Consider the following 26,358-nt stretch of genomic DNA (forward strand, 5'->3'; position numbering starts at 1 on the left):
ATTTTGGATGCGGCAATCCAGCCGCAGAATGAGCCAGCTGAATCGTGCTACAGATCCAGCGAGCAATAGTTTGCTTTGAAGCAGGAGCACCCAGCTTGTTGGGTGCATGCAGGATAAACAGCGAGTCAGTCTTCCTGACTCCAGCCGTTCTGAAAACATATATTTTCAAAGCCCTGACTACGTCCAGCAACTTGGAGTCCTCCAAGTCCCGAGTAGCCGCAGGCACCACAATAGGTTGGTTCAAATGAAACGATGATACCACCTTTGGGAGAAATTGGGGACGAGTCCTCAATTCTGCCCTGTCCATATGGAAGATCAGATATGGGCTTTTACATGACAAAGCCGCCAATTCCGACACACGCCTAGCCGATGCTAAGGCCAACAGCATGACCACTTTCCACGTGAGATACTTTAGTTCCACGGTCTTAAGTGGCTCAAACCAGTGAGATTTCAGGAAATTCAACACAACGGTAAGATCCCAGGGTGCCACTGGTGGCACAAAAGGGGGCTGAATATGCAGCACTCCCTTAACAAACGTCTGAACCTCAGGCAGTGAAGCCAGTTCTTTTTGAAAGAAAATGGATAGGGCCGAAATCTGGACCTTTATGGACCCCAATTTTAGGCCCATAGTCACCCCTGACTGTAGGAAGTACAGGAATCGACCCAGCTGGAATTCCTCTGTAAGGGCCGTCCTGGCCTCACACCAAGCAACATATTTTCGCCATATACGGTGATAATGCTTTGCTGTCACGTCCTTCCTAGCCTTTATCAGCGTAGGAATAACTTCATCCGGAATGCCTTTTTCCGCTAGGATCCGGCGTTCAACCGCCATGCCATCAAACGCAGCCGCGGTAAGTCTTGGAACAGACAGGGCCCTTGTTGCAGCAGGTCCTGTCTGAGAGGCAGAGGCCATGGGTCCTCTGTGCGCATTTCTTGCAGTTCCGGGTACCAAGTCCTTCTTGGCCAATCCGGAACAATGAGTATTGTTCTTATTCCTTTCTTTCTTACTATTCTCAGTACCTTGGGTATGAGAGGAAGAGGAGGAAACACATATACCGACTGGTACACCCACGGTGTCACTAGGGCGTCCACAGCTATCGCCTGAGGGTCCCTTGACCTGGCGCAATATCTTTTTAGCTTTTTGTTGAGGCGGGACGCCATCATTCCACCTGTGGCAGTTCCCATCGCTTTGCAATCTGTGTGAAGACTTCTTGATGAAGCCACCACTCTACCGGGTGGAGGTCGTGTCTGCTGAGGAAGTCTGCTTCCCAGTTGTCCACTCCCGGAATGAACACTGCTGACAGTGCTTGCACGTGATTCTCCGCCCACCGAAGAAACTTTGTGGCTTCCGCCATTGCCATCCTGCTTCTTGTGCCGCCCAGGCGGTTTACATGGGCGACCGCCGTAATGTTGTCTGACTGAATCAGCACTGGCCGGTTTCGAAGCAGGGCCTCTGCTTGACTCAGGGCGTTGTAAATGGCCCTTAGTTCCAGTATATTTATGTGTAGAGAAGTCTCCAGACTTGACCACAGCCCTTGGAAGTTTCTTCCCTGAGTGACTGCCCCCCATCCTCGGAGGCTTGCATCCGTGGTCACAAGGACCCAGTCCTGTATGCTGAACCTGCGGCCCTCGAGAAGGTGAGCACTCTGCAGCCACCACAGAAGAGACACCCTGGCCCTTGGGGACAGGGTAATCAGCCGATGCATCTGAAGATGCGATCCGGACCACTTGTCCAACAGATCCCACTGAAAGATCCTTGCATGGAACCTGCCGAAGGGAATGGCTTCGTATGAAGCCACATCTTTCCCAGGACTCGCGTGCAGTGATGCACCGATACCTGTTTTGGTTTCAGGAGGTCCCTGACCAGAGATGCTAATTCCTGGGCCTTCTCCACCGGGAGAAACACCTTCTTCTGTTCTGTGTCCAGAATCATGCCCAGGAAAAGCAGACGCGTCGTAGGAATCAGCTGCAACTTTGGAACATTCAGAATCCAGCCGTGCTGTTGCAACACTTCCTGAGAGAGTGCTACGCTGATCAACAACTGCTCTCTGGACCTCGCCTTTATGAGGAGATCGTCCAAGTACGGGATAACTATAACTCCCTTCTTCCGAAGGAGTATCATCATTTCGGCCATTACCTTGGTAAATATCCTCGGTGCCGTGGACAGGCCAAACGGCAACGTCTGGAACTGGTAATGACAGTCCTGTACCACAAACCTGAGGTACTCCTGGTGAAGTGGGTAAATGGGGACATGCAAGTAAGCATCCTTGATGTCCAGCGACACCATAAAATCCCCCTCTTCCAGGCTTGCAATAACCGCTCTGAGCGATTCCATTATGAACTTGAATTTCTTTATATAAGTGTTCAAGGATTTTAAATTCAGAATGGGTCTCACCGAACCGTCCGGTTTCGGTACCACAAACATTGTAGAATAGTAACCCCTTCCCTGTTGAAGGAGGGGGACCCTGATAATCACTTGCTGGAGGTACAGCTTGTGAATTGCCGCCAGTACTACCTCCCTTTCCATGGGGGAAGCTGGCAAGGCTGATTTGAGGTAACGGCGGGGGGGAGTCGCTTCGAATTCCAGCTTGTATCCCTGAGATACAATTTGTACAGCCCAGAGATCCACCTGTGAGCGAACCCACTGGTTGCTGAAGTTTCGGAGACGCGCCCCCACCGCACCTGGCTCCGCCTGTGGAGCCCCAACGTCATGCGGTGGACTTAGTGGAAGCCGGGGACGACTTTTGTTCCTGGGAACTGGCTGCATGGCGCAGCTTCTTACCTCTACCCCTGCCTCTGGCAAGAAAGGATGCGCCCCTGACCCTCTTGCCTTTCTGAGAACGACAGGACTGCATTTGATAATACGGTGCTTTCTTAGGCTGTGAGGAAACCTGAGGCAAGAAAGTCGACTTTCCAGCTGTCGCTGTGGACACGAGGTCCGATAGACCGTCCCCAAACAATTCCTCGCCCTTATAAGGCAAAACCTCCATGTGTTTTTTAGAATCAGCATCTCCTGTCCATTGCCGAGTCCATAAGACCCTCCTGGCAGAAATGGACATAGCATTAATTCTAGAGCCCAGCAGGCAAATGTCCCTCTGAGCATCCCGCATATATAAGACGACGTCTTTTATATGGCCCAGGGTTAGCAAAACAGTATCCCTGTCGAGGGAATCTATGTCGTCTGACAGAGTATCTGTCCATGCTGCTACAGCACTACACATCCAGGCTGAAGCAATAGCAGGTCTCAGTAGAGTACCAGAGTGTGTATACACTGACTTCAGGATAGCTTCCTGCTTTCTATCCGCAGGCTCCTTTAGGGCGGCCGTATCCTGAGACGGCAGGGCCACCTTTTTAGATAAGCGTGTCAGCGCCTTGTCCACCCTAGGGGATGTTTCCCAACGTAACCTGTCCGTTGGCGGGAAAGGGTACGCCATCAGTAACCTCTTAGAAATCACTAGTTTCTTATCAGGGGAACTCCACGCTTCTTCACATAATTCATTTAATTCATCAGATGGGGGAAAAGTCACTGGCTGCTTTTTCTCCCCAAACATATAAACCCTCTTGGTATTAACAGGGTTAATCTCAGAAATGTGTAATACATCTTTCATTGCAATAATCATGTATCGGATGGCCTTGGTCATTTTAGACTGTAAATGTGCCTCATCATCGTCGACACTTGAGTCGGACTCCGTGTCGACATCTGTGTCAACCATCTGAGATAGAGGGCGTTTATGAGCCCCTGACGGTTTCTGAGTCGCCTGGGCAGGCGCGGGCTGAGACCCCGGCTGTCCCAAGGCTGCAGCGTCATCAAACCTTTTATGTAAGGAGCTTACATTGTCGTTTAAGACCTTCCACATATCCATCCAATCAGGTGTCGGCCCCGACGGGGGCGACACCACACTTATCTGCCCTTGCTCCGCCTCCACGTAACCCTCCTCATCAAACATGTCGACACAGCCGTACCGACACACCGCACACACACAGGGAATGCTCAGACTGAGGACAGGACCCCACAAAGTCCTTTGGGGAGACAGAGAGAGAGTTTGCCAGCACACACCACAGCGCTATATAGCACAGGGATTTTCACTTATAATAAGTGATTACCCAATAGCTGCCTTATACTGTTTTATTTGCGCCTAAATTTATGTGCCCCCCCCTCTCTTTTTTACCCTTCTGGTACCTGGATACTGCAGGGGGAGCTGCTTCCAGCGGAGCTGTGAAGAGAAAATGGCGCTGGTGTGCTGAGGAAGAAGGCCCCGCCCCCTCAGTGGCGGGCTTCTGTCCCGCTTTCTGTGTAAAAAAATGGCGGGGGTTTTTACATATATACAGTGCCAGACTGTATATATGTATTTTTATTGCCAAAAGGTACTTCAATTGCTGCCCAGGGCGTCCCCCCCCCCCCCCCCCCAGCGCCCTGCACCCTACAGTGACCGGAGTGTGTAAGTGTGCTGGGAGCAATGGCGCACAGCTGCGGTGCTGTGCGCTACCTTAAATGAAGACAGGAGTCTTCTGCCGCCGATTTCGTCGTCTTCAAGCTTCTGTTCTTCTGGCTCTGCGAGGGGGACCGCGGCGCGGCTCCGGGAACGGACGATCGAGTACAGGTGCCTGTGTTCGAACCCTCTGGAGCTAATGGTGTCCAGTAGCCTAAGAAGCACAAGCTAGCTGCAAGCAGGTAGGTTTGCTTCTCTCCCCTTAGTCCCACGTAGCAGTGAGTCTGTTGCCAGCAGAAGCTCACTGAAAATAAAAAACCTAATAAATACTTTCTTTACTAGTAAGCTCAGGAGAGCCCACTAGGAGCACCCAGCTCTGGCCAGGCACAGATTCTAACTAAGGTCTGGAGGAGGGGCATAGAGGGAGGAGCCAGTGCACACCAGATAGTACCTAATCTTTTCTTTAGAGTGCCCAGTCTCCTGCGGAGCCCGTCTATTCCCCATGGTCCTTACGGAGTTCCCAGCATCCACTAGGATGTCAGAGAAATATACTTTTGCCATAAGAGAGGTTTATATTGCTGCCCAGGGTGCCCCCCCTGCGCCCTGCACCCTTACAGTGACTGATGTATGTGAGGTGAATGGGAGCAATGGCGCACAGCTTCACCGCTGTGCATTACCTCTATGAAGATCAGATGTCTTCTGCCGCCTCTGAAGTCTTCTTTTCTTCTCATACTCATGCTTCTATCTTCCGGCTCTGCGAGGAGGACGGCGGCGCGGCTCTGGGACGGACGGCGAGGATGAAACCTGCGTACCAATCCCTCTGGAGCTAATGGTGTCCAGTAGCCTAAGAAACAGGACCTTGAAACTCAGAGAAGTAGGGCTGTTTCTCTCTCCTCAGTCCCTCGATGCAGGGAGTCTGTTGCCAGCAGGCTCCCTGAAAATAAAAAACCTAACTAAAATACTTTCTTACAAGAAACTCAGTAGAGCTCCCTGACAGCACCCAGTCTCCCCTGGGCACAGTATCAAACTGAGGTCTGGAGGAGGGGCATAGAGGGAGGAGCCAGTGCACACCCAGAGTCAAAGTCTTTCTTAAAGTGCCCATGTCTCCTGCGGAGCCCGTCTATCCCCATGGTCCTTACGGAGTCCCCAGCATCCTCTAGGACGTTAGAGAAATAAATAGTTTCATACTGTATACACATTTCCCTTCAGTTATGGGTCCATCTCATGAAGCTATGGGGCAGGGGTCAAAATCTGGTGCCCCCCACTTAAACTAGAAAACATAGACAGATTTTCAAAGGGCTGGAGGGGTGCAGACAGGCTTGGATTGGCTCACAGGGGTACAGGGGAAACCACCGGTAGGCCACACTGCCTGGGTGCCCACCTTCTGCTCTAAGGATCAGGTTCCAGACTATGCACTTGAATTATACATTATACACATATGTTACCTTATAGTGGACAGTGTATTTTCTACAATGCATTGCTGTTATTAATCTGGTACCTTATCATGCACGCAGCAGCTGAATGTACTGTATATATTTATGAAGGGGCCCAGACATTGCACTCTCTAATGGTTAGTCAAACCAATGAGGTGCAGACTGGCCACACCCCTAACATGGGCCCCTACCACTGCATTCCCCGGTGGGCCCTACATGCCCCAGTCCGACACTGTGTGCAGAGGTTAATTATCATTGATTACGAGGATAACAGTGCTAACAAAAAAAATAAAAATGAAACTATAATTAAAAAAATATATATGTATATTAGATTGGATGGGATTGATGCACCTGAACCCCCTAAATGGACAGATAAGCTCAAAATATTTTTTATCTTGTATGGTTTTTTTTTTTTACCATTTGTATGTATTTGTTGTATTAAAAATGTTAAAACCTTTCACTATCCCTGGCTGTGGATTACTAGTTTTGGGACATGTTTGCACACTGAAAAGGTTTTTACAACTAAGCCTGCCATTTTAAATCCACAATGGTATAAAACTGTACACGCTAGGAGGCGCCCTTTTCTTCACTATTTTTATATATTATTTCTCCTGTACTGGAAGTAAAAAGAGAATCATATTTTCATCTGTCTGTAAGAAACAAACAGATGGTCAGTAGTAAAACAGGCACTATCACAATACACAGTGATTGTAGAATAATCTCCCTCACATTGGGGTAATTCAGACCTGATCGCAGCAGGAATTTTGTTAGCAGTTGGGCAAAACCATGTGCACTGCAGGGGAGGCAGATATAACACGTGCAGAGAGAGTTAGATTTGGGTGGGTTATTTTGTTTCTGTGCAGGGTAAATACTGGCTGCTTTATTTTTATACTGCAATTTAGATTGCAGATTGAACACACCACACCCAAATCTATAGGCCAGTACTCACCGGCAGATTTGGGGAGAGAAGTGTACTGAGCGAACCACTCAGCACACATCTCTCCCCCCGCTCAGCACAGCGCGATGTGTGCTGAGCGTACGGGGTGGGCACTCATTTCACCCAGCGGGTAAAGTGAGCAACATGCTAGATTGGCCTGCATGCAGGCCAATCTAGCACCAGCGATAGCGATGCGCGGGGCTGCACATCGCTATCGCTGTGAGGGGTACACACGGAGTGATCGCTGCTTAAAATCTAAGCAATCTAGTCAGATTGCTTAGATTTTAAGCAGCGATCGCTCCGTGTGTACCCCCCCTTAACTCTCTCTGCACATGTTATATCTGCCACCCCAGCTGTGCACATGGTTTTGCCCAACTGCTAACATAGGCCCTTATTTGTTCGCTCGTTGCCGATTTTCGCTATACTGCGATTATCCGCTAACTGCGCATGCGCAATGTTCGCAGAGCACATGCGCTTAGTTATTTTACACAAAAGTTAGGTATTTTACTCACGGCATAACAAAGCTTTTTCATCGTTGTGCTGATCGTAGTGTGATTGACAGTAAGTGGGTGTTTCTGGGCGGAAACTGGCCGTTTTATGGGAGTGTGCGAAAAAACGCAGGCGTTTCTGGGAAAAACGCGGGAGTGTCTGAAGAAACGGGGGAGTGTCTGGGCGAACGCTGGGTGTGTTTGTGACGTCAAACCAGAAATGAAACTGACTGAACTGATCGCAGTGGCAGAGTAAGTCTCGAGCTACTCAGAAACTGCTAAGAAATTTCTATTCGCAATTCTGCTATGCTAAGATACACTCCCAGTAGGCGGCGGCTTAGCGTGTGCAATGCTGCTAAAAGCAGCTAGCGAGCGAACAACTCGGAATGAGGGCCAAAGTTCCTGCTGCGATCAACTAAGAATTACCAGGGTAAGATTTAAAACATAGTATTTTGTCAGTACAAAAATGTTAACTGTCTGTAATATAAATATTTTCAAGGGTTGGCAAACCCAGTCCTCATAGTTTTGTCCCTAAACAGATCCATCTGTGATGTGTTCTTACATTCATTGGTGATCTGGTATACTTTGTGAGGATTGTCAGTGTCTGAGCTGTTGCATTGGATCATACAGACGCCGTCCTTCCGTGACAAAGCCGAACGAAAATTCCTCTTCCACCTTACTGGGTCAGGTTTATCCTTCAAGGGGTCATAGCGTCTGCTGGCAATAGCCCATTCCTGTTAAGATGATAAGAAAGGACAATTAGTGCCTAAATTTATTGCAATGATAATTTTCTCTTCTGCTGCAACTGACACAGTCCCATCTACCTTAGCAATGGTTGTGCCAAAGTACAGTATGATGTTTGCTAGCTTTCTAAGTGTTGTCCCTGCACAACTAACATATATATATATATATATATATATATATATATATATATAGAAACATAGAATTTGTCGGCGTATGAGAACCACTTGGCCCATCTACATACAGGCACATACACAGCAGGGTTAAAGTTTTTGTCAGGAGCCAATTAACCTTTCAGTATATATTTGGATTGTGGGAGGAAACCCACGCAAGCCCTGGGAGAATATACAAACTCCACACAGTTAGGGTAGTTTTTGGAATTTAACTGGCTAATTGGGCTGAATATTGCATTGTGTATGGTCACCTTTAGGAACTAAATATAAATCTTTTTTTTTTATTAAAAATTATAAAATATTCAAGATTCTCACTTCTCAAGCGGTACCGTGGTTAGGCCTACTCCCTGGCAGACAATGGTAATGGCATTTATAAAATCATAGAGAAAGAGTGTTAATAAAAAATAAACAGTCGGATTTGTCTAATAAACACAGAAATTGTAACTACAAATAAAATTAATCTAGAATCCAGTTGTAATTCTGACAAAAAACAACAACCAGTTTTACCTTAAAAATGTTAATCTCTTCTTCAGACCGGTCCTGCCTACTTCCATGCTTCCAAGGAACCTGTAACTGTGTTCGTTCGCTGTTAACCCATTTCAAACCTGGATACTCTTTTCTGCCAACCTGGCTGGCTAGCCAAGTGAGAATACGAGGCTTTTGGGAGGTCATGTTTGAAGCCTACAGGTAACAGGAAATGGAAAGGAATCACTACACTACATGCACTAAATATATTCATTTATCAAACTACAACAGGATATAATGTACAACCTATAGCTGTTTTATATGGGTACATAACGTCTCTGTCACTTTCAGTATCCATATATTTGAGTTGGGATTATATTATTCCATAGAATACGTTAGTAGTAGTTATTTATTAGTATATCAAACATTTCAGAATTGTTTACTCCTTATTGTTTGGATGACTTACCTTTTAAGCAAAAAAGCTAACCTTTAATGACAGCTGTCACACAACTGTATATAGTGAAAATGCTTTTGACTTTCTTAGACATGCTTTTGGGCCGGGACAGGAGTAGGACTCTGAGTATTTTATGCGCAGCTGGTCTGACTCAGATGTGGTTGGAGGGTGCATCTCTGATGCTTACTTAGAAGCACCAGCAATGCTCTGATATGGTAATGCAGCAGGAGGTATCTGGTATAAGCAGACGCCTCCTAAATAAATGTGTGACCCAGTACTGCGTACTAGGATGCAGCATCAGATCACTTGTGAAGCCATTGGCCGTTTGAGTGACCCAGGTGGGTCACACAAGTCAGCCACCGCAGCTCCGACCAAGAGGCCAGGAAATCTCCGTTGGAAGACAGAGATCCTGGCCTTTGCACTTCCCCAAAATGGAGGCAACATGCCTCTGTTTTGGGAAACGGAGGACATCGCCGGCCCCTACCTGGCCCAAAATGTCTGCAGAGTGTCAATTACTTGACATCTGCATCTGACGACACAGGACCCCTACTGCACATACGCAGTATGGGTCCTGCACACTTAGGGCCCAATTCAGCATTGATTGGTGAAGTGCGGAAATCGGTATCCGGCGATTTCCACACTTCTGTGCATGCGCACACGCCGCCGCATGCATGCGCAAGGACTTAGATTGCTATCGGAAATGATTGCAATCTAAGTGCTCAAACACACAGATACAGAGGCTGTTATCTGGGTGCACGGAGAACCTCACAATTAATTAATAAAACATATCCTTTATTATTTGCATTTCAAATAAAATTGTTTCAATTCAGCCATTATGAAATATTAAAAATTATAGAAAAAGTGTAGAGTAAAGAAAAAGCGATGAAAAACTTTTCTAAGACAGAGAGTGCTTGCTTCTATTTTAACGATTTCTTTAATAATAAAGGCTTAATAGCCCCCACTTAATGTTATATATGAATATTAATGAGATCCTATATATTCACCAATTCATTTATATTTTGCTTGTCAGGAAATCATGGGGGTCATTCCAACCCGTTTGCACACAGCATTTTTTCGCTGCGGTGCGAACGGGTGCAGAATGCGCATGCGCGGCGGGTGCTGTGCGCGTGCGCATGTTGCCCGGAGACAGGGGTTGCCGGGTTACGTCGCGGCTACTGACAGAAGCGGTCGCAGCGGCGACCGTTAAGAAGATTGACAGGAAGGAGGCGTGGATGGGCAGATCTGGACCGTTGGAGCCGTTTTCGGGGAGTGGTGAGTAAAACGCAGGCATGTCCAGGACAACGGAGGGCGGAGGAGTGACGTCAAAGCCGGGCCCATCATCACTGGATCCATCGCACAGGGTATGTCCAGCCCTAGTCTAATTCTGCTTGATTTTTTTTTAGCTTAGCAGGGCTGCACAAGCGATCGCAGCCCTGCTCAGCTAAAATACACTCCCCCATAGGCGTGGACTATTGATCGCAGCCCTGCTCAGCTAAAATACACTCCCCCATAGGCGTGGACTATTGATCGCAGCCCTGCTCAGCTAAAATACACTCCCCCATAGGCGTGGACTATTGATCGCAGCCCTGCTCAGCTAAAATACACTCCCCCATAGGCGTGGACTATTGATCGCAGCCCTGCTCAGCTAAAATACACTCCCCCATAGGCGTGGACTATTGATCGCAGCCCTGCTCAGCTAAAATACACTCCCCCATAGGCGTGGACTATTGATCGCAGCCCTGCTCAGCTAAAATACACTCCCCCATAGGCGTGGACTATTGATCGCAGCCCTGCTCAGCTAAAATACACTCCCCCATAGGCGTGGACTATTGATCGCAGCCCTGCTCAGCTAAAATACACTCCCCCATAGGCGTGGACTATTGATCACAGCCCTGCTCAGCTAAAATACACTCCCTCATAGGCGTGGACTATTGATCGCAGCAGCAGCTAAAAGTTGCTGGCTGCGATCAGCTCGGAATGACCACCAGAATGTTTATTCAAAAAAATTTCATGTGGCACATACATAAAGTACAGCTCTTTGTATAAACAATCCTCTCAGATTTTTGTGTTGTTTCTCTTTAGAAATTATCCTGTTATATAAATCAGATGGTTAAATATACCCCTTCTTTTAAAGTGTTACAGATATACATAAAAAAATTATCATCATATTAGATGCTAATCCATTTATATTAATCCCACTGTGCTTGTGTCCTGTGGGTCCACCTGTGACACAGCACCAAGTGAGTTTTTTCTTTTGGGTATATACTTGATTATTGATACAATTTTGTTACATTCAGCTTTTCCTCATACAGTGTAGTCAAATCCTGTTTGTTACAATATAATACTCATGCACCATTTTATTTCCCTATTAATACTCTGTTCATTTGTGTATTCATTCACTGATAATATTACACAATTAGGGAATATGATGTGCTGTGCCGTCTTTACTCTCCTGTCCCGGCAGCTTATATTGTATACGGCTTTCATACAGGAGCCGGATTGAGCAGGGCGTCCTCCCGGCCAGGTTCCTCACCCCCCGCCGCTGCACACATCAGACTTTTCCTTCCGCCGGCCGCCGCAGGCAGCTGCCCCCGCAGACCGCCGCCATCTGGCTCTCCCCGCCGCCCGCTGCCGTCCAGCTCCCCCCAACGCCGCTGCCAGCGCACCTAGCAGCCGCTGACAGCAGCGGCAGGACAGAACCCCGGGTATGGCCAAATCCAACAGTCGGATTTGGCCGTCAATTGAATAGCTCTTGTCGGATCCATTCCGACAAATGCATTTAGGAATGGATCCGACACTTATTGAATACACCCCATTGTGTAGCTTTGTTGTTAACTTAAAGGCTATTATTGTTATTTTCTCTGACGTCCTAGTGGATGCTGGGTACTCCGTAAGGACCATGGGGAATAGACGGGCTCTGCAGGAGACTGGGCACTCTTTAAAGAAAGATTAGGTACTACATCTGGTGTGCACTGGCTCCTCCCTCTATGCCCCTCCTCCAGACCTCAGTTAGAATCTGTGCCCGGCCAGAGCTGGATGCACTTAGTGGGCTCTCCTGAGTTCACTAAAAAGAAAGTATTTGTTAGGTTTTTTTATTTTCAGTGAGATCTGCTGGCAACAGACTCACAGCTACGTGGGACTTAGGGGAGAGAAGCAAACCTACCTGCTTGCAGCTAGCTTGTGCTTCTAAGGCTACTGGACACCATTAGCTCCAGAGGGATCGAACACAGGGCCCGACCTCGATCGTCCGTTCCCGGAGCCGCGCCGCCGTCCCCCTTGCAGAGCCAGAAGACGGAAGATTCCGGAGAAAATCGGCGGCTGAAGACTCCGGTCTTCAATAAGGTAGCGCACAGCACTGCAGCTGTGCGCCATTGCTCCCACAACACACCACACGCTCCGGTCACTGGTGGGTGCAGGGCGCTGGGGGGGGAAGGGGGCGCCCTGGGCTGCAATTAGTATACCTTAAGTGGCAAAATGCACATAATACAGTTCTAAACTGTATATGTGCCTAATCCCCCGCCATAATTATTATTAAAAAAGCGGGAGAAGCCCGCCGCTGAAGGGGCGGGGCTATCTTCCTCAGCACAGCCAGCGCCATTTTTTCTTCACAGCTCCGCTGGAAGGACGCTCCCCAGGCTCTCCCCTGCAGTATACACTACGGAAAGGGTAAAAAAGAGAGGGGGGGCACATAAATTTAGGCGCACATTGTGATATAAGCAGCTATTGGGGGAAAATTCACTTTGTGTATAGTGTAAATCCCTCTGTTATATAGCGCTCTGGTGTGTGCTGGCATACTCTCTCTCTGTCTCCCCAAAGGACTTTGTGGGGTCCTGTCCTCAGTCAGAGCATTCCCTGTGCGTGTGTGCGGTGTGTCGGTACGGCTGTGTCGACATGTTTGATGAGGACGCTTACGTGGAGGCGGAGCAGGTGCCGATAAGTGTGATGTCGCCCCCTGCGGGGCCGACACCAGAGTGGATGGATATGTGGAAGGTATTAACCGACAGTGTCAACTCCTTGCATAAAAGGTTCGATGACGCAGCTTTGGGACAGCCGGCATCTCAGCCCGCGCCTGCCCAGGCATCTCAGAGGCCATCAGGGGCTCAAAAACGCCCGCTACCTCAGATGGCAGACACAGATGTCGACACGGAGTCTGACTCCAGTGTCGACGAGGATGAGACAAATGTACAATCCACAAGGGCCATCCGATGCACGATTACGGCAATGAAAAATGTGTTGCACATTTCTGACATTAACCCGGTTACCACAAAAAAAGGGTATTATGTTTGGGGAGAAAAAGCAGCCAGTGACTTTCCCCCCATCTGAAGAGTTAAATGAATTGTGTGAAGAAGCGTGGGGTTCCCCAGATAAGAAACTAGTGATTTCTAAGCGGTTACTAATGGCGTACCCTTTCCCGCCAACGGATAGGTTACGCTGGGAGACATCCCCTAGGGTGGACAAGGCGCTCACACGCTTATCAAAAAAGGTGGCCCTGCCGTCTCAGGATACGGCCGCCTTAAAGGAGCCTGCAGATAGAAAGCAGGAGGCTATCCTGAAGTCTGTGTATACACACTCAGGTACTATACTGAGACCTGCTATTGCTTCGGCATGGATGTGTAGTGCTGCAGCAGCATGGTCTGATTCCCTGTCTGGTAACACTGATTCCCTTGACAGGGACACTATTTTGCTAACCATAGAGCATATTAAAGACGTAGTCTTATATATGAGGGATGCACAGAGGGACATTTGCCGGCTGGCATCTAGAATTAATGCAATGTCCATTTCTGCCAGGAGAGTATTATGGACTCGGCAGTGGACAGGTGATGCTGATTCTAAAAGGCACATGGAGGTTTTGCCTTATAAGGGTGAGGAATTGTTTGGGGACGGTCTCTCGGACCTCGTATCCACAGCAACAGCTGGGAAGTCGACTTTTTTACCTCAGGTTCCCTCACAGCCTAAGAAAGCACCGTATTATCAAGTACAGTCCTTTCAGCCTCAGAAAGGCAAGCGGGTCAGAGGCGCGTCCTTTCTGCCCAGAGGCAGGGGTAGAGGGAAAAAGCTGCACCAGACAGCCAGTTCCCAGGAACAAAAATCCTCCCCTGCTTCCACTAAGTCCACCGCATGATGCTGGGGCTCCACAGGTGGAGCCAGGTGCGGTGGGGGCCCGTCTCCGGAACTTCAGCGACCAGTGGGTTCGCTCACAGGTGGATCTCTGGGTTCTACAAGTGGTATCTCAGGGATACAAGCTGGAGTTCGAGACGTCTCCCCCTCGGCGTTACCTCAAATCAGCCTTGCCAGCTACTCCCAAGGACAGGGAGGTAGTACTGGCGGCAATTCACAAGCTGTACCTCCAGCAGGTGATAATCAAAGTTCCCCTCCTTCAACAGGGACGGGGTTACTATTCCACAATGTTTGTGGTACCGAAACCAGACGGTTCGGTGAGACCCATTCTAAATTTGAAATCCTTGAACACTTATATAAGGAAGTTCAAGTTCAAAATGGAATCGCTCAGGGCGGTTATTGCAAGCCTGGAAGAGGGGGATTATATGGTATCACTGGACATCAAGGATGCTTACCTACATGTCCCCATTTACCCACCTCACCAGGAGTACCTCCGATTTGTGGTACAGGACTGCCATTACCAATTCCAGACGTTGCCGTTAGGTCTGTACACGGCACCGAGGGTATTTACCAAGGTAATGGCCGAAATGATGATACTCCTTCAAAAGAAGGGAGTTATAATTATCCCGTACTTGGACGATCTCCTTATAAAGGCGAGGTCCATGAAGCAGTTGTTGGTCGGAGTAGCACTATCTCAGGAAGTGCTACAACAGCAAGGCTGGATTCTGAATATCCCAAAGTCGCAGCTGGTTCCTACGACGCGTCTGCTGTTCTTGGGTATGATTCTGGACACAGAACAGAAGAAGGTATTTCTCCCGGAGGAGAAGGCCAAGGAGTTGTCATTTCTGGTCAGAGACCTCCTAAAACCAAAACAGGTGTCGGTGCATCACTGCACGCGAGTCCTGGGAAAGATGGTAGCTTCTTACGAAGCAATTCCCTTCGGCAGGTTCCATGCAAGGGTCTTTCAGTGGGATCTGTTAGACAAGTGGTCTGGATCGCATCTTCAGATGCATCGGCTGATCACCCTGTCCCCGAGGGCCAGGGTGTCTCTGCTGTGGTGGCTGCAGAGTGCTCAAGCAAAACCCCTGCTTCAAAACCAGCCGGTGCTGATTCAGTCAGACAACATCACGGCGGTCGCCCATGTATACCGACAGGGTGGCACAAGAAGCAGGATGGCAATGGCAGAAGCCACAAGGATTCTCCGATGGGCGGAGAATCACGTGATAGCACTGTCAGCAGTGTTCATTCCGGGAGTGGACAACTGGGAAGCAGACTTCCTCAGCAGGCACGACCTCCACCTGGGAGATTGGGGACTTCATCCAGAAGTCTTCCAGCTGATTGTAAATCGCTGGGAAAGGCCACAGGTGGACATGATGGCGTCCCGCCTCAACAAAAAGCTAAAAAGATATTGCGCCAGGTCAAGGGACCCTCAGGCGATAGCTGTGGACGCTCTAGTGACACCGTGGGTGTACCAATCGGTTTATGTGTTCCCTCCTCTTCCTCTCATACCAAAGGTACTGAGGATAATAAGAAAGAGAGGAGTAAGAACTATACTCATCGTTCCGGATTGGCCAAGAAGAACTTGGTACCCGGAACTACAAGAAATGATCTCAGAGGACCCTTGGCCTCTGCCGCTCCGACAGGACCTGCTGCAGCAGGGGCCCTGTCTGTTCCAAGACTTACCGCGGCTGCGTTTGACGGCATGGCGGTTGAACGCCGGATCCTGATGGAAAAGGGCATTCCGGTTGAAGTCATTCCTACGCTGATAAAAGCTAGGAAGGATGTGACAGCAAAACATTATCACCGCATATGGCGAAAATATGTTGCTTGCTGTGAGGCTATGAAGGCCCCAACAGAGGAATTTCAGCTGGGTCGATTTCTGCACTTCCTACAGTCAGGAGTGACAATGGGCCTAAAATTGGGATCCATAAAAGTCCAGATTTCGGCCCTGTCTATTTTCTTTCAAAAAGAACTGGCTTCACTGCCTGAAGTTCAGACGTTTGTCAAGGGAGTGCTGCATATTCAGCCCCCTTTTGTGCCTCCAGTGGCACCTTGGGATCTCAACGTTGTGTTGGATTTCCTAAAATCACATTGGTTTGAGCCACTTCAGACCGTGGAGCTAAAATATCTCACGTGGAATGTGGTCATGCTATTGGCCTTAGCTTTGGCTAGGCGTGTGTCAGAATTGGCGGCTTGGTCATGTAAAAGCCTCTATCTGATCTTCCATATGGACAGGGCAGAATTGAGGACTCGTCCCCAATTTCTCCCTAAGGTGGTATCAGGGTTTCATTTGAACCAACCTATTGTGGTGCCTGCGGCTACTCGGGACTTGGAGGATTCCAAGTTGCTGGACGTAGTCCGGGCCCTGAAAATCTATGTTTCCAGGACGGCTAGAGTCAGAAAAACTGACTCGCTGTTTATCCTGCATGCACCCAACAAGCTGGGTGCTCCTGCTTCTAAGCAGACTATTGCTCGCTGGATCTGTAGCACGATTCAGCAGGCTCATTCTGCGGCTGGACTGCCGCATCCTAAATCAGTAAAAGCCCATTCCACGAGGAAGGTGGGCTCTTCTTGGGCGGCTGCCCGAGGGGTCTCGGCTTTACAACTTTGCCGAGCTGCTACCTGGTCGGGATCAAACACGTTTGCAAAATTCTACAAGTTTGATACCCTGGCTGAGGAGGACCTCGAGTTTGCTCATTCGGTGCTGCAGAGTCATCCGCACTCTCCCGCCCGTTTAGGAGCTTTGGTATAATCCCCATGGTCCTTACGGAGTACCCAGCATCCACTAGGATGTCAGGGAAAATAAGAATTTACTCACCGGTAATTCTATTTCTCGTAGTCCGTAGTGGATGCTGGGAGCCCGTCCCAAGTGCGGACTTCTGCAATACTTGTATATAGTTATTGCTTAACTATAGGGTTATTGTTCTGAGCCATCTGTTGAATGAGGCTCAGCTGTTATTCATACTGTTAACTGGGTATAGTTATCACAAGTTGTACGGTGTGATTGGTGTGGCTGGTATGAGTCTTACCCTGGATTCCAAATACTTTCCTAGTAATGTCAGCTCTTCCGGGCACAGTTTCCCTAACTGAGGTCTGGAGGAGGGGCATAGAGGGAGGAGCCAGTGCACACCAGATGTAGTACCTAATCTTTCTTTAAAGAGTGCCCAGTCTCCTGCGGAGCCCGTCTATTCCCCATGGTCCTTACGGAGTACCCAGCATCCACTACGGACTACGAGAAATAGAATTACCGGTGAGTAAATTCTTATTTTCTCTTACATCCTAGGGGATACTGGGAATCCATTTAGTACCATGGGGTATAGAAGGGTACACTAGGAGCCATGGGCACTAAAGAAGTTTGATTAGGTGTGCTGGCTCCTCCCTCTATGCCCCTCCTACCAGACTCAGTTAAGAAAATGTGCCCGGAGGAGCCGGTCACATCTCTGGAAGCTCCTGAAGAGTTTTCTGCATTTATTTTCTGAGTTTGTTATTTTCAGGCAGGACTGGATGGCACCAGACTGCCTTTTTTCGTGGGACTTAGGGGGATGGCACCAGCCTGCCTTTTTTTTGTGAGACTCCCGCTGACAGGACGCTAGCTGACTGACTTGGACTCGGAGACTACAGTATGTAGGGAAGAAGGCCATAGGCAACAGCAAGAGACACTGACAGCCAGCACATGCTGGAGCTCTGCCGCCCTCTTTATATGTCTCAATGTCTGTGCAGCAGGGTTACTTCTGTTCTTCTACACTACTCCCTGCCCCTGCTGCTGCAGCACTTCTTTCTTCGCCCCGGCTGCTGCAGCACCTCTTTCTGTCCCAGCTGCTGCAGCACCTCTCTCTGCATTAGAAGCTGCAGAGTAACATGTATAAGCGGCTCTACTATGGCATAACATGTATAAGGGACTCTACTGTGTGGCGTAATGTGTATAAGGGGCTTTACTGTGATGTGTAACATGTATAAGGGGCTTTACTGTATGGCATAAAGTGACTAATAGACACTATTTTGGTGTAATGTGAATAACGGACAATAGTGTAAGGTGCAATCTGAATTGGAACTATTCTGTGGCCACACCCATTTCCCATGAAGCCAGGCCCCTATATTTTTGTTGCGCGCGTTAGGTGTATACTGTCCCTATTTTAAACATGGGGGAAACTTTTGCTCTGAGCTCCACAAGGTCTAGAACTGACCCTGTCACCAATTTAGGATTTTTTTATATTTTTTTCTTTTCAAATGTAACATGTTCACAATTCAGTACAGGGCAGGGGGTACCGAAACATACCCTTGCTCCGGGCACCATGGCACCTAGCTACACCTCTGCTCCTGAGTCCTGTCCCAGTGTGTAAATAGTACAGAGGCTGCTGCTATTCTTGTATGTGACAAGATAATTTTTTTAATTTTTCTATGTTTATTTTAAGGTTAAGTTGTCTTTGTTACACTACAAGAAAAGTTTATATAATAGTTGTCTTTCAATTAGGTGGAGCTATGAAAAGTACCCAGCCCTTATTAAACGATTAGTTTAAAACTAATATACACCATTGGTTTACATTTAATATACACAATCCATACATCCTAACATGACCCATTCCAGGAGGGAAAAAATGCTTTCTACCTGGACTTCCTTTTTAATTTATGATTGCAATCACCTGTGTTGAAATACCTTTCTTATCAATTAAATAGTTCAACACAGGTGATGCCAATCATATACTGTAAAGTGGGAAGTCCAGGTAGAGAGCATTTTGTCCCTCCTGGAATGGGACATGTTGGGAGGTATGCACAATCTAATATACACCTCCCACCTTCCACCGGGGTCCCCCTGTTTTAAGTGCCCCGGGCACCCCCAAGGCTTAACTTGGCCCTGGACACAGACCCTGAACAGCGGACACAGTACCCAGACTGGCAACAAAGCCATAAAAGGAGTCTGTCTCCATTTTATGCACATAGACAAATATAGCCAGTATAAAGAGCGGGAAGACCGCGCGCCATTAAAGGGGCAGGGCTTCACTATGAGCGGATCCAGCAGCTCACAGGCGCCATTTTCCCTACTGCAGCTGACACAGACGCTGACTGACAGGGACGCGCAGCTCCTCCAGAGAGACTCCAGATTACCTCAGCGGTACCAGGGGGTCATAGCAGGGGGGAGCAATTAGTAGTGTACTGAGTCCCTAATCTAGGTACTTAGTCTGCAACCCGGCTAAGCTTGACATTAGCGATAAGGGCACCGTGTGCTGGTTCCATACTCTTTATGTGTCTCTCTGGAAGGGCTCTGTGGGTTAATTGTGCATTTAACCTTTTCCTGTGTGTGTGCTGTCACTGTTACAGTATGTCAGGCAAAGAGTGTGTTTCATCTAAGGCACAGTGTTCCTCTTCTCCAGGGGGTTCACTAGTGTGTACTCAGTGTAGTATCCCTTCCCAGGCTAGTGGGGCAGAACCAGCGTGGCTGGACTCCATTATGGGAATGATTTCCTCCATTTCTACTAACTTATCTCGGAATGAGAAAGAGACGCAATACTTAAGACAATCTATGACTGAATTTCTGAAAAAAGACTCAGTACACAAACCAGCGACTCAGTCACCTGCCATTTGTCCGCAAAAACGTACTTTAGCCCATATCCTGCAGTCTGACTCTGATGATGAGGGGTCAGACATGGAGGAGGGTGAGGTGGACTCAGAGGTTGGGGGGGTTACTCTGTCGCAGGGAATAGAGGCTCTCATAGAAGCTATCAAAGAAGTTCTGAATATCCCCGATAAGGTGACAGAGGAGAGTGAGGAATCTTATTTTAATATAAAGAAGAAATCCTCAGCCTCTTTTCCTGCGTCAAATGAACTAAATACCCTGTTTGAAGAACCGTGGGTTAATCCCTAAACGGTTGTTATCATCTTTTCCTCCTAAGGATAGGAAAAAATGGGAATTTCCACCGGTAGTGGATGCATCAGTCTCCAGGCTCTCATGAAAAATTGTATTGCCTGTCCCGGATGCAGCCTCCCTAAAAGACGCGGCTGATCGCAAAATTGAGACTACACTCAAATCTTTGTATACAGCTGCGGGGGTGGCCCAGAGACCCACTATAGCATGGGTGGATTACGCGAGCCATTGCTAAATGGTCGGGTAACATGATTGAGGGGTTAGATACCTTGCCTCAAGGGGAGATTATTTTGCTCCTGCAGCATATACAGGACTCTGCGAACTTTATGGTGAAAGCCATAAAAGAGATAGGCATGCTTAATGCACGCACTACAGCTATGGCAGTGTCTGCACGGGTTTATGGCTACGCCAGTGCACTGCGGATGAGGACTCCAGGAAAGGTGTGGAAGGCCTACCTTTCACAGGCGAGGCCTTATTTGGAGATGAACTAGACAAATGGATCTCCAAAGCTACTGCGGGTAAGTCCACATACCTACGTTCTGCAGCACCCCCAGCTAGGAAGGCCTATTCAGGATCCAACCTACAGTCCTTTCGGACGGCCAAGTTTAGGGGCAAGGCCAGAGGTTCCTCTGCTGCCGCCAGAGGTGCTAGAGATAAACCACGGAAACCAGCTACAGCCGGTTCACAGGAACAGAGCTCAGGCTGTGCTTCCTCGAAACCTTCCACATGACAGTTGACCGCGATGCCTGGAAGAGTGTCAAGTGGGAGCCCAGCTAAAATTCTTCAGTCACATCTGGACAAGATCGTGCCAAGATTCCTGGGTCATAGACCTTATATCCCAGGGCTACAGACTGGAGTTTCAGGAGCTCCCACCTCACAGATTCTTCAAATCAGTCTTACTAGTTTCACAAGAGGCAAGAATAACCTTACAGGACGCCATTCAAAAACTGTTACAGACCCAGGTCATTGTTCCAGTTCCACCTCATCTACAAAACAAGGGTTACCATTCCAGCTTGTTTTGTGTACCGAAGCTGGACGGTTCGGTAAGACCGATTCTGAACCTCAAGTCGTTGAACCCGTACTTACGAATGTTCAAATTCAAGATGGAGTCTCTTGAGAGCGGTGATCTCAGGTCTGGAGGAGAGGGAATTCCTAGTGTCTCTGGATATCAAGGATGCGTACCTTCAGATTCTGATCTGGCTGCCTCATCATGCTTAACTACGGTTTGCACTGCAGGACTGTCACTACCAGTTCCAGGCCCTGCCATTTGGTCTCTCCACGGTACCGAGGATGTTCACCAAGGTGATGGCAGAGATGATGTTACTACTCCAAAAACAAGGAGTGAACATAATTCCGTACCTGGATGATCTCCTGATAAAGGCACCGTCCAGGGAGCGGTTGTTGGACAGCATTGGTCTCTCAACCAGACTATTCCTGGATCACAGGTGGATTCTGAACCTACCAAAATCTCACCTAGAACCAACACAGAGGCTTGGTTTCCTGGGCATGATACTGGACACAGAGTCTCAGAAAGTATTCCTTCCCTTGGAAAAGGCAATGGTAATCCAGTCGATGGTTCGGGCAGTCCTGAAACCAACCCTGATCTTGGTGCATCTCTGCATATGCCTTTTGGGGAAAATGGTGGCCTCTTACGAGGTGATTCGGTATGGAAGGTTTCATGCGAGGCCCTTCCAGCTGGATCTGTTGGACAAATGGTCCGGATCGCATCTTCACATGCACCAGAGGATTCGTCTGTCTCCAAAAGCCAGGATCTCACTCCTGTGGTGGTTACAAACTTCTCACCTCTCCGAGGGTCGGAGGTTCTAGATTCAGAATTGGATTCTGCTAACCACAGACGCAAGCCTCAGAGGTTGGGGCGCAGTCACCCAGGGGGTGCAGTTTTAGGGAAGGTGGTCAAGTCAGGAAGTCACCTTCCAATAAACATCGTGGAACTCAGGGTTCAGGGCTTCAGAACCAGGCCATTCAAATTCAGTCTGACAATGTGACAGCGGTGACGTACATAAACCAATGAATGAATGAACAGCAGAGCTGCAATGTCAGAGGTGTCAAGAATTCTCCATTGGGCGGAAAAACACATTGTGGCGTTGTTGGCGGTCTTCATCCCGGGAGTAGACAACTGGGAAGCAGACTATCTCAGCAGACACAATCTGGGGCCTTCACCTGGAGGTGTCCCGGTGGTTGATACGTCGGTGGGGATATTCACAAATCAACATGATGGCCTCTCGACTCAACAAGAAGCTCAAGTGGTATTGTTCCAGGTTGAGAGACCCACAAGCAGTAGCGGTAGACGCTCTGACAACTCCGTGGGTCTACCAGCTGGTGTACGTGTTTCCTCCACTTCCTCTGATCCCAAGAATTCTAAAAAGAATAAAAAGGGAAAAGGTTCATGCAATCTTCATTGCTCCGGACTGCCCACGAAGGACCTGGTATGCGGATCTTCTCGAGATGCTCCTCGAAGATCCGTGGCCTCTTCCTCTTCGCGAGGATCTTCTGCAACAGGGCCCATTCGTCTATCAAGACTTACCGCGGCTACGATTAGCGGCATGGAAGTTGAACGGCTGATTCTGGCCAAGAGAGGGATTCCTGACAAGGTCATCCCGACTATGATCCAAGCCAGGAAGGGAGTAACGTCTAAACATTACCACCATATCTGGAGGAAATATGTCTCTTGGTGTGAGAGCAGACAATATTCTGCAGTGGAATTTCATCTGGGATGTTTCCTGATTTTTCTGCAGTCGGGAGTGGATGTGGGCCTACATCTAGGCTCCATAAAAGTCCAGATTTCGGCCTTGTCTATTTTCTTTCAGAAACAATTGACTTCTCTCCCTGAGGTCCAGATGTTTTTGAAAGGTGTTCGGCACATCCAACCTACCTTTGTGCCTCCCACAGCACCTGGGGATCTCAACTTGGTGCTGCAGTTCCTCCAATCGGACTGGTTTGAACCGTTACAGGAGGTAGACATAAAGTACCTTACGTGGATGACCGTTACACTGTTGGCCTTGACTTCTGCAAGACGTGCGTCAGAGCTGGGGGTGTTGTCTCACAAGAGCCCCTACTTGATTTTCCATGAGCACAGAGCTGAACTCAGGACTCGTCACCAATTTCTTCCTAAGGTGGAGTCCGCATTTCACATCAACCAACCTATTGTGGTTCCGGCTGTTATGGATGCCTCTGCTACTTAAAAGTCTCTGGATGTCGTGAGGGCTTTAAAGGTCTATGTGAAGAGAACAGCAAGTCACAGAAAATCGGACTCGCTGTTCGTTCTCTATGAAGCCAACAAGATTGGGTGTCCTGCTTCAAAGCAGTCCATTGCTCCCTGGATAAGGCTCACTATGCAGCATGCTTATTCCACAGCAGGCTTGCCGGTTCCAAAACATGTACAGGCCCACTCTACTACTAGGTCGGTGGGTTCCTCGTGGGTGGCTGCTTGGGGTGTCTCGGCTTTACAGCTCTGCCGAGCAGCTACTTGGTCAGGTTCGAACACGTTTGCTAAGTTTTACAAGTTCGTTACTTTGGCCTCTGAGGACCTTCGGTTTGGTCAATCAGTTCTGCAGAAACCTCAGCAATCTGCCACCTAGTTTGGGAGCTTTGGTACTTCCCCATGGTGCTAAATGGATTCAAAGTATATCCTAGGACATAAGAGAAAGTAGGATTTTAATTACCTACCGGTAAATCCTTTTCTCATAGTCCATAGGGGATACTGGGTGCCCGCCCATTGCTTCGTTCTTCCTGCGCTGTTACTTGGTTAAGTAATGTTGTTTGGTTCAGCTGTTGCTGTTCCTGTTTACAAGGTTTGGTTAGAGTGGCTTTCCTCTTGTTATGGTTGTGCTGGTTCGAAATCTCACCACTTTCCTTATCTATTTCCTTCTCTCAAAGTATGTCCGTCTCCTTGGGCACAGTTTCCTAGACTGAGTCTGGTAGGAGGGGCATAGAGGGAGCAGCCAGCACTCCTAATCAAACTTCTATAGTGCCCATGGCTCCTAGTGGACCCGTCTATATCCCATGGTACTAAATGGATTCCCAGAAAAGGATTTACCGGTAGGTAATTAAATCCTATTATTGCTATTAAAAAACACACACATTGTCCCACACAGGACATGGGGAGGGCAATTGGTTCCAAGGGAGGAGAGAGGACAAAGGGCGGTGGATCTGAGGGGAAGAATGTGTGCAATGGGATATAAAGCACGTCTGTCCTGACACTGCCAGTGCTGACCTTCCTACAGCGGCCACGCTGCACCCTGAGACTCAGTATAGTGAATGGTGCCTCTTTATTGCGGCACCTACGGACCCAGCTTATGATGAGCAGAGGAAAAATAGCCTTCCTGCACAGATATATATGAAAACAGTATCACACACAGGGGGAGTTTCTGAGTACCCATTATTTTATACACACAAACACACATATATATATATATATATATATATTCCAATATTATGTCCGCACTCTCATCTGTAGGGCTGTCATCAATGGGGTGCTCAACAAGAAAGCCTGATAGGGTTTTCACATATATCAAGATAGTATAAGAGCTTTATTTAGCATATCCAAGACATCAAGTATATGTCGACGTTTCGGCACAGATGGCATGCTGATATGCTGGACAGTTGTCTCTGATGGTTGTCCTGAGAAAGGCCTTCTGTGGTTTCTCTCATATATTTTTTGTTCACATTTTTAAGTTATATATTAATACTAAGCACATTGATAGTGCAACATTAATTACACTTAATTAATGTCTGAAAGCCTAGGGGTCAATATTATATGTTTTTTTGATCGGTAATGTAATATATATTTTTTGTCCAGTTATCACTCTGTGGAATATCCTATGGATTCCTTAAATTATGGGACCACTTTATAATCTGAATACTGAGTGGTGTACTATTCACCCATGATTAAAATAAGTAGCACCAATCTATCAAATAATTTGCATAGATATATATTCACCATTATATTCATTAATTAATTTACTAGGATCCTTACCTAAACGTTTTTCCTCTGTACCCGAGTATCTGAATTTCCATATGCGAGTAGCCATACTACAAGGTATGTGTTGTAGCATTTCGTTGCGTAAATTGGTCTACATTAAGTGTGTATTACTATATAGTTAAACATACTCAATTAAATATTTTACAATTAGGCCTGGCTGATTGTCCAACAGAAAGTCCCAGTGATATATGGGGTTTTCCACCAAGCACACACAAAAGAGTTGTCAAGTCGTGTTATTCATTTAATGACTTTACTTACCAATTAATTGAGGTATGTTCCGAGATATAACTATGATGTTTCTTGTTTTGTTATTTTTCATTATCTGATATATTTTTCATTATGATCCTCAGTCTGTCTGCTCCGATACACTGTACCTTGCACACTCTTATATTGTAATATGTTCCCCGTATACATAGAAAGAGTCTTTGATTTTAAATTAGAATTTTTTAATAGCATTTGGTTCTCATAAATTCTCCTACAATTGTAGATGTACCCCTGATGAAGTCTTGGAATAAGACGAAACGCGTTTGGTTATCTTTGTTTTGATGTTATCTCCGAAACAACATTAAGGAGAAGGAGGAGACTATAGCAAATAACCTACAATTGTCTTCAACACTTAAAGTCGTGTTGCTAGAAGTGTGGAACAACACATCCCCTCTGTATAAACATTGATATTCTTATTGTCTTTATGTTGTTTTAATACATTTTTAATTATGGAACATGTTATCATTATGTTTTAAACCGATTAAGAGATTTGTTTAATATTGGGTGTTGACACGACCCCTTGGCGCCGATTCTTCTATTGTTATACATTCTCACTCTTAGTTCCTCCAAACAGGGAATTTAGTCGAATCAGGCTGCCATCTTTAAATTATCTTTGTGTTAATCTCAGTAATCGTTTTAAATTAGCGCAGAAGGAGAGTTTTTGGTTTGATATATATATATATAATTTAAAGTATATATCTCACAGGGATCAGTATGTGATCCTGCCGCACGGAATGCCAAATATCAGTATACAGACATCGGCATCCCGGGTGCTAGAATGCCGTCAGGGGGGCGAGCGCAATGAAGACCCTTGCAGGCTCGGTGGTAAGCTTTGCTCGCTACAGGTTTTATTCTCCCTCTATGGGTGTTGTGGACACCCATAGAGGGGGAATCATCTACCTCGACGGTATTCCGGCGGTGGTATAATACCCCCATCATGATCCTGGCATCGGTATTGAGACAGCCGGGATGCCGACGGGCGGTATGTTAACC

At 47.5% G+C, this 26,358-nt stretch overlaps 1 protein-coding gene across 1 annotated transcript in view; it reads right to left on the minus strand.

Annotated features, from left to right (window-relative positions):
• The window catches only part of LOC134966089 (interferon regulatory factor 3-like), an 88,263-nt gene that overhangs the window by 60,723 nt on the left and 1,182 nt on the right, over window positions 1-26,358 (minus strand). The window contains exons 2-3 of the mRNA XM_063942565.1: window positions 8,710-8,883; window positions 7,851-8,022 (exon numbers count right to left, since the gene is read on the minus strand). Coding sequence (XP_063798635.1) covers window positions 7,851-8,022; window positions 8,710-8,874 — 337 coding nt within the window. The 5' untranslated portion in view covers window positions 8,875-8,883. The remainder of the gene's footprint in view (window positions 1-7,850; window positions 8,023-8,709; window positions 8,884-26,358) is intronic.

Source organism: Pseudophryne corroboree, chromosome 10 (genome assembly GCF_028390025.1).
Source record: "Pseudophryne corroboree isolate aPseCor3 chromosome 10, aPseCor3.hap2, whole genome shotgun sequence".
Lineage (NCBI taxonomy): Eukaryota > Metazoa > Chordata > Amphibia > Anura > Myobatrachidae > Pseudophryne > Pseudophryne corroboree.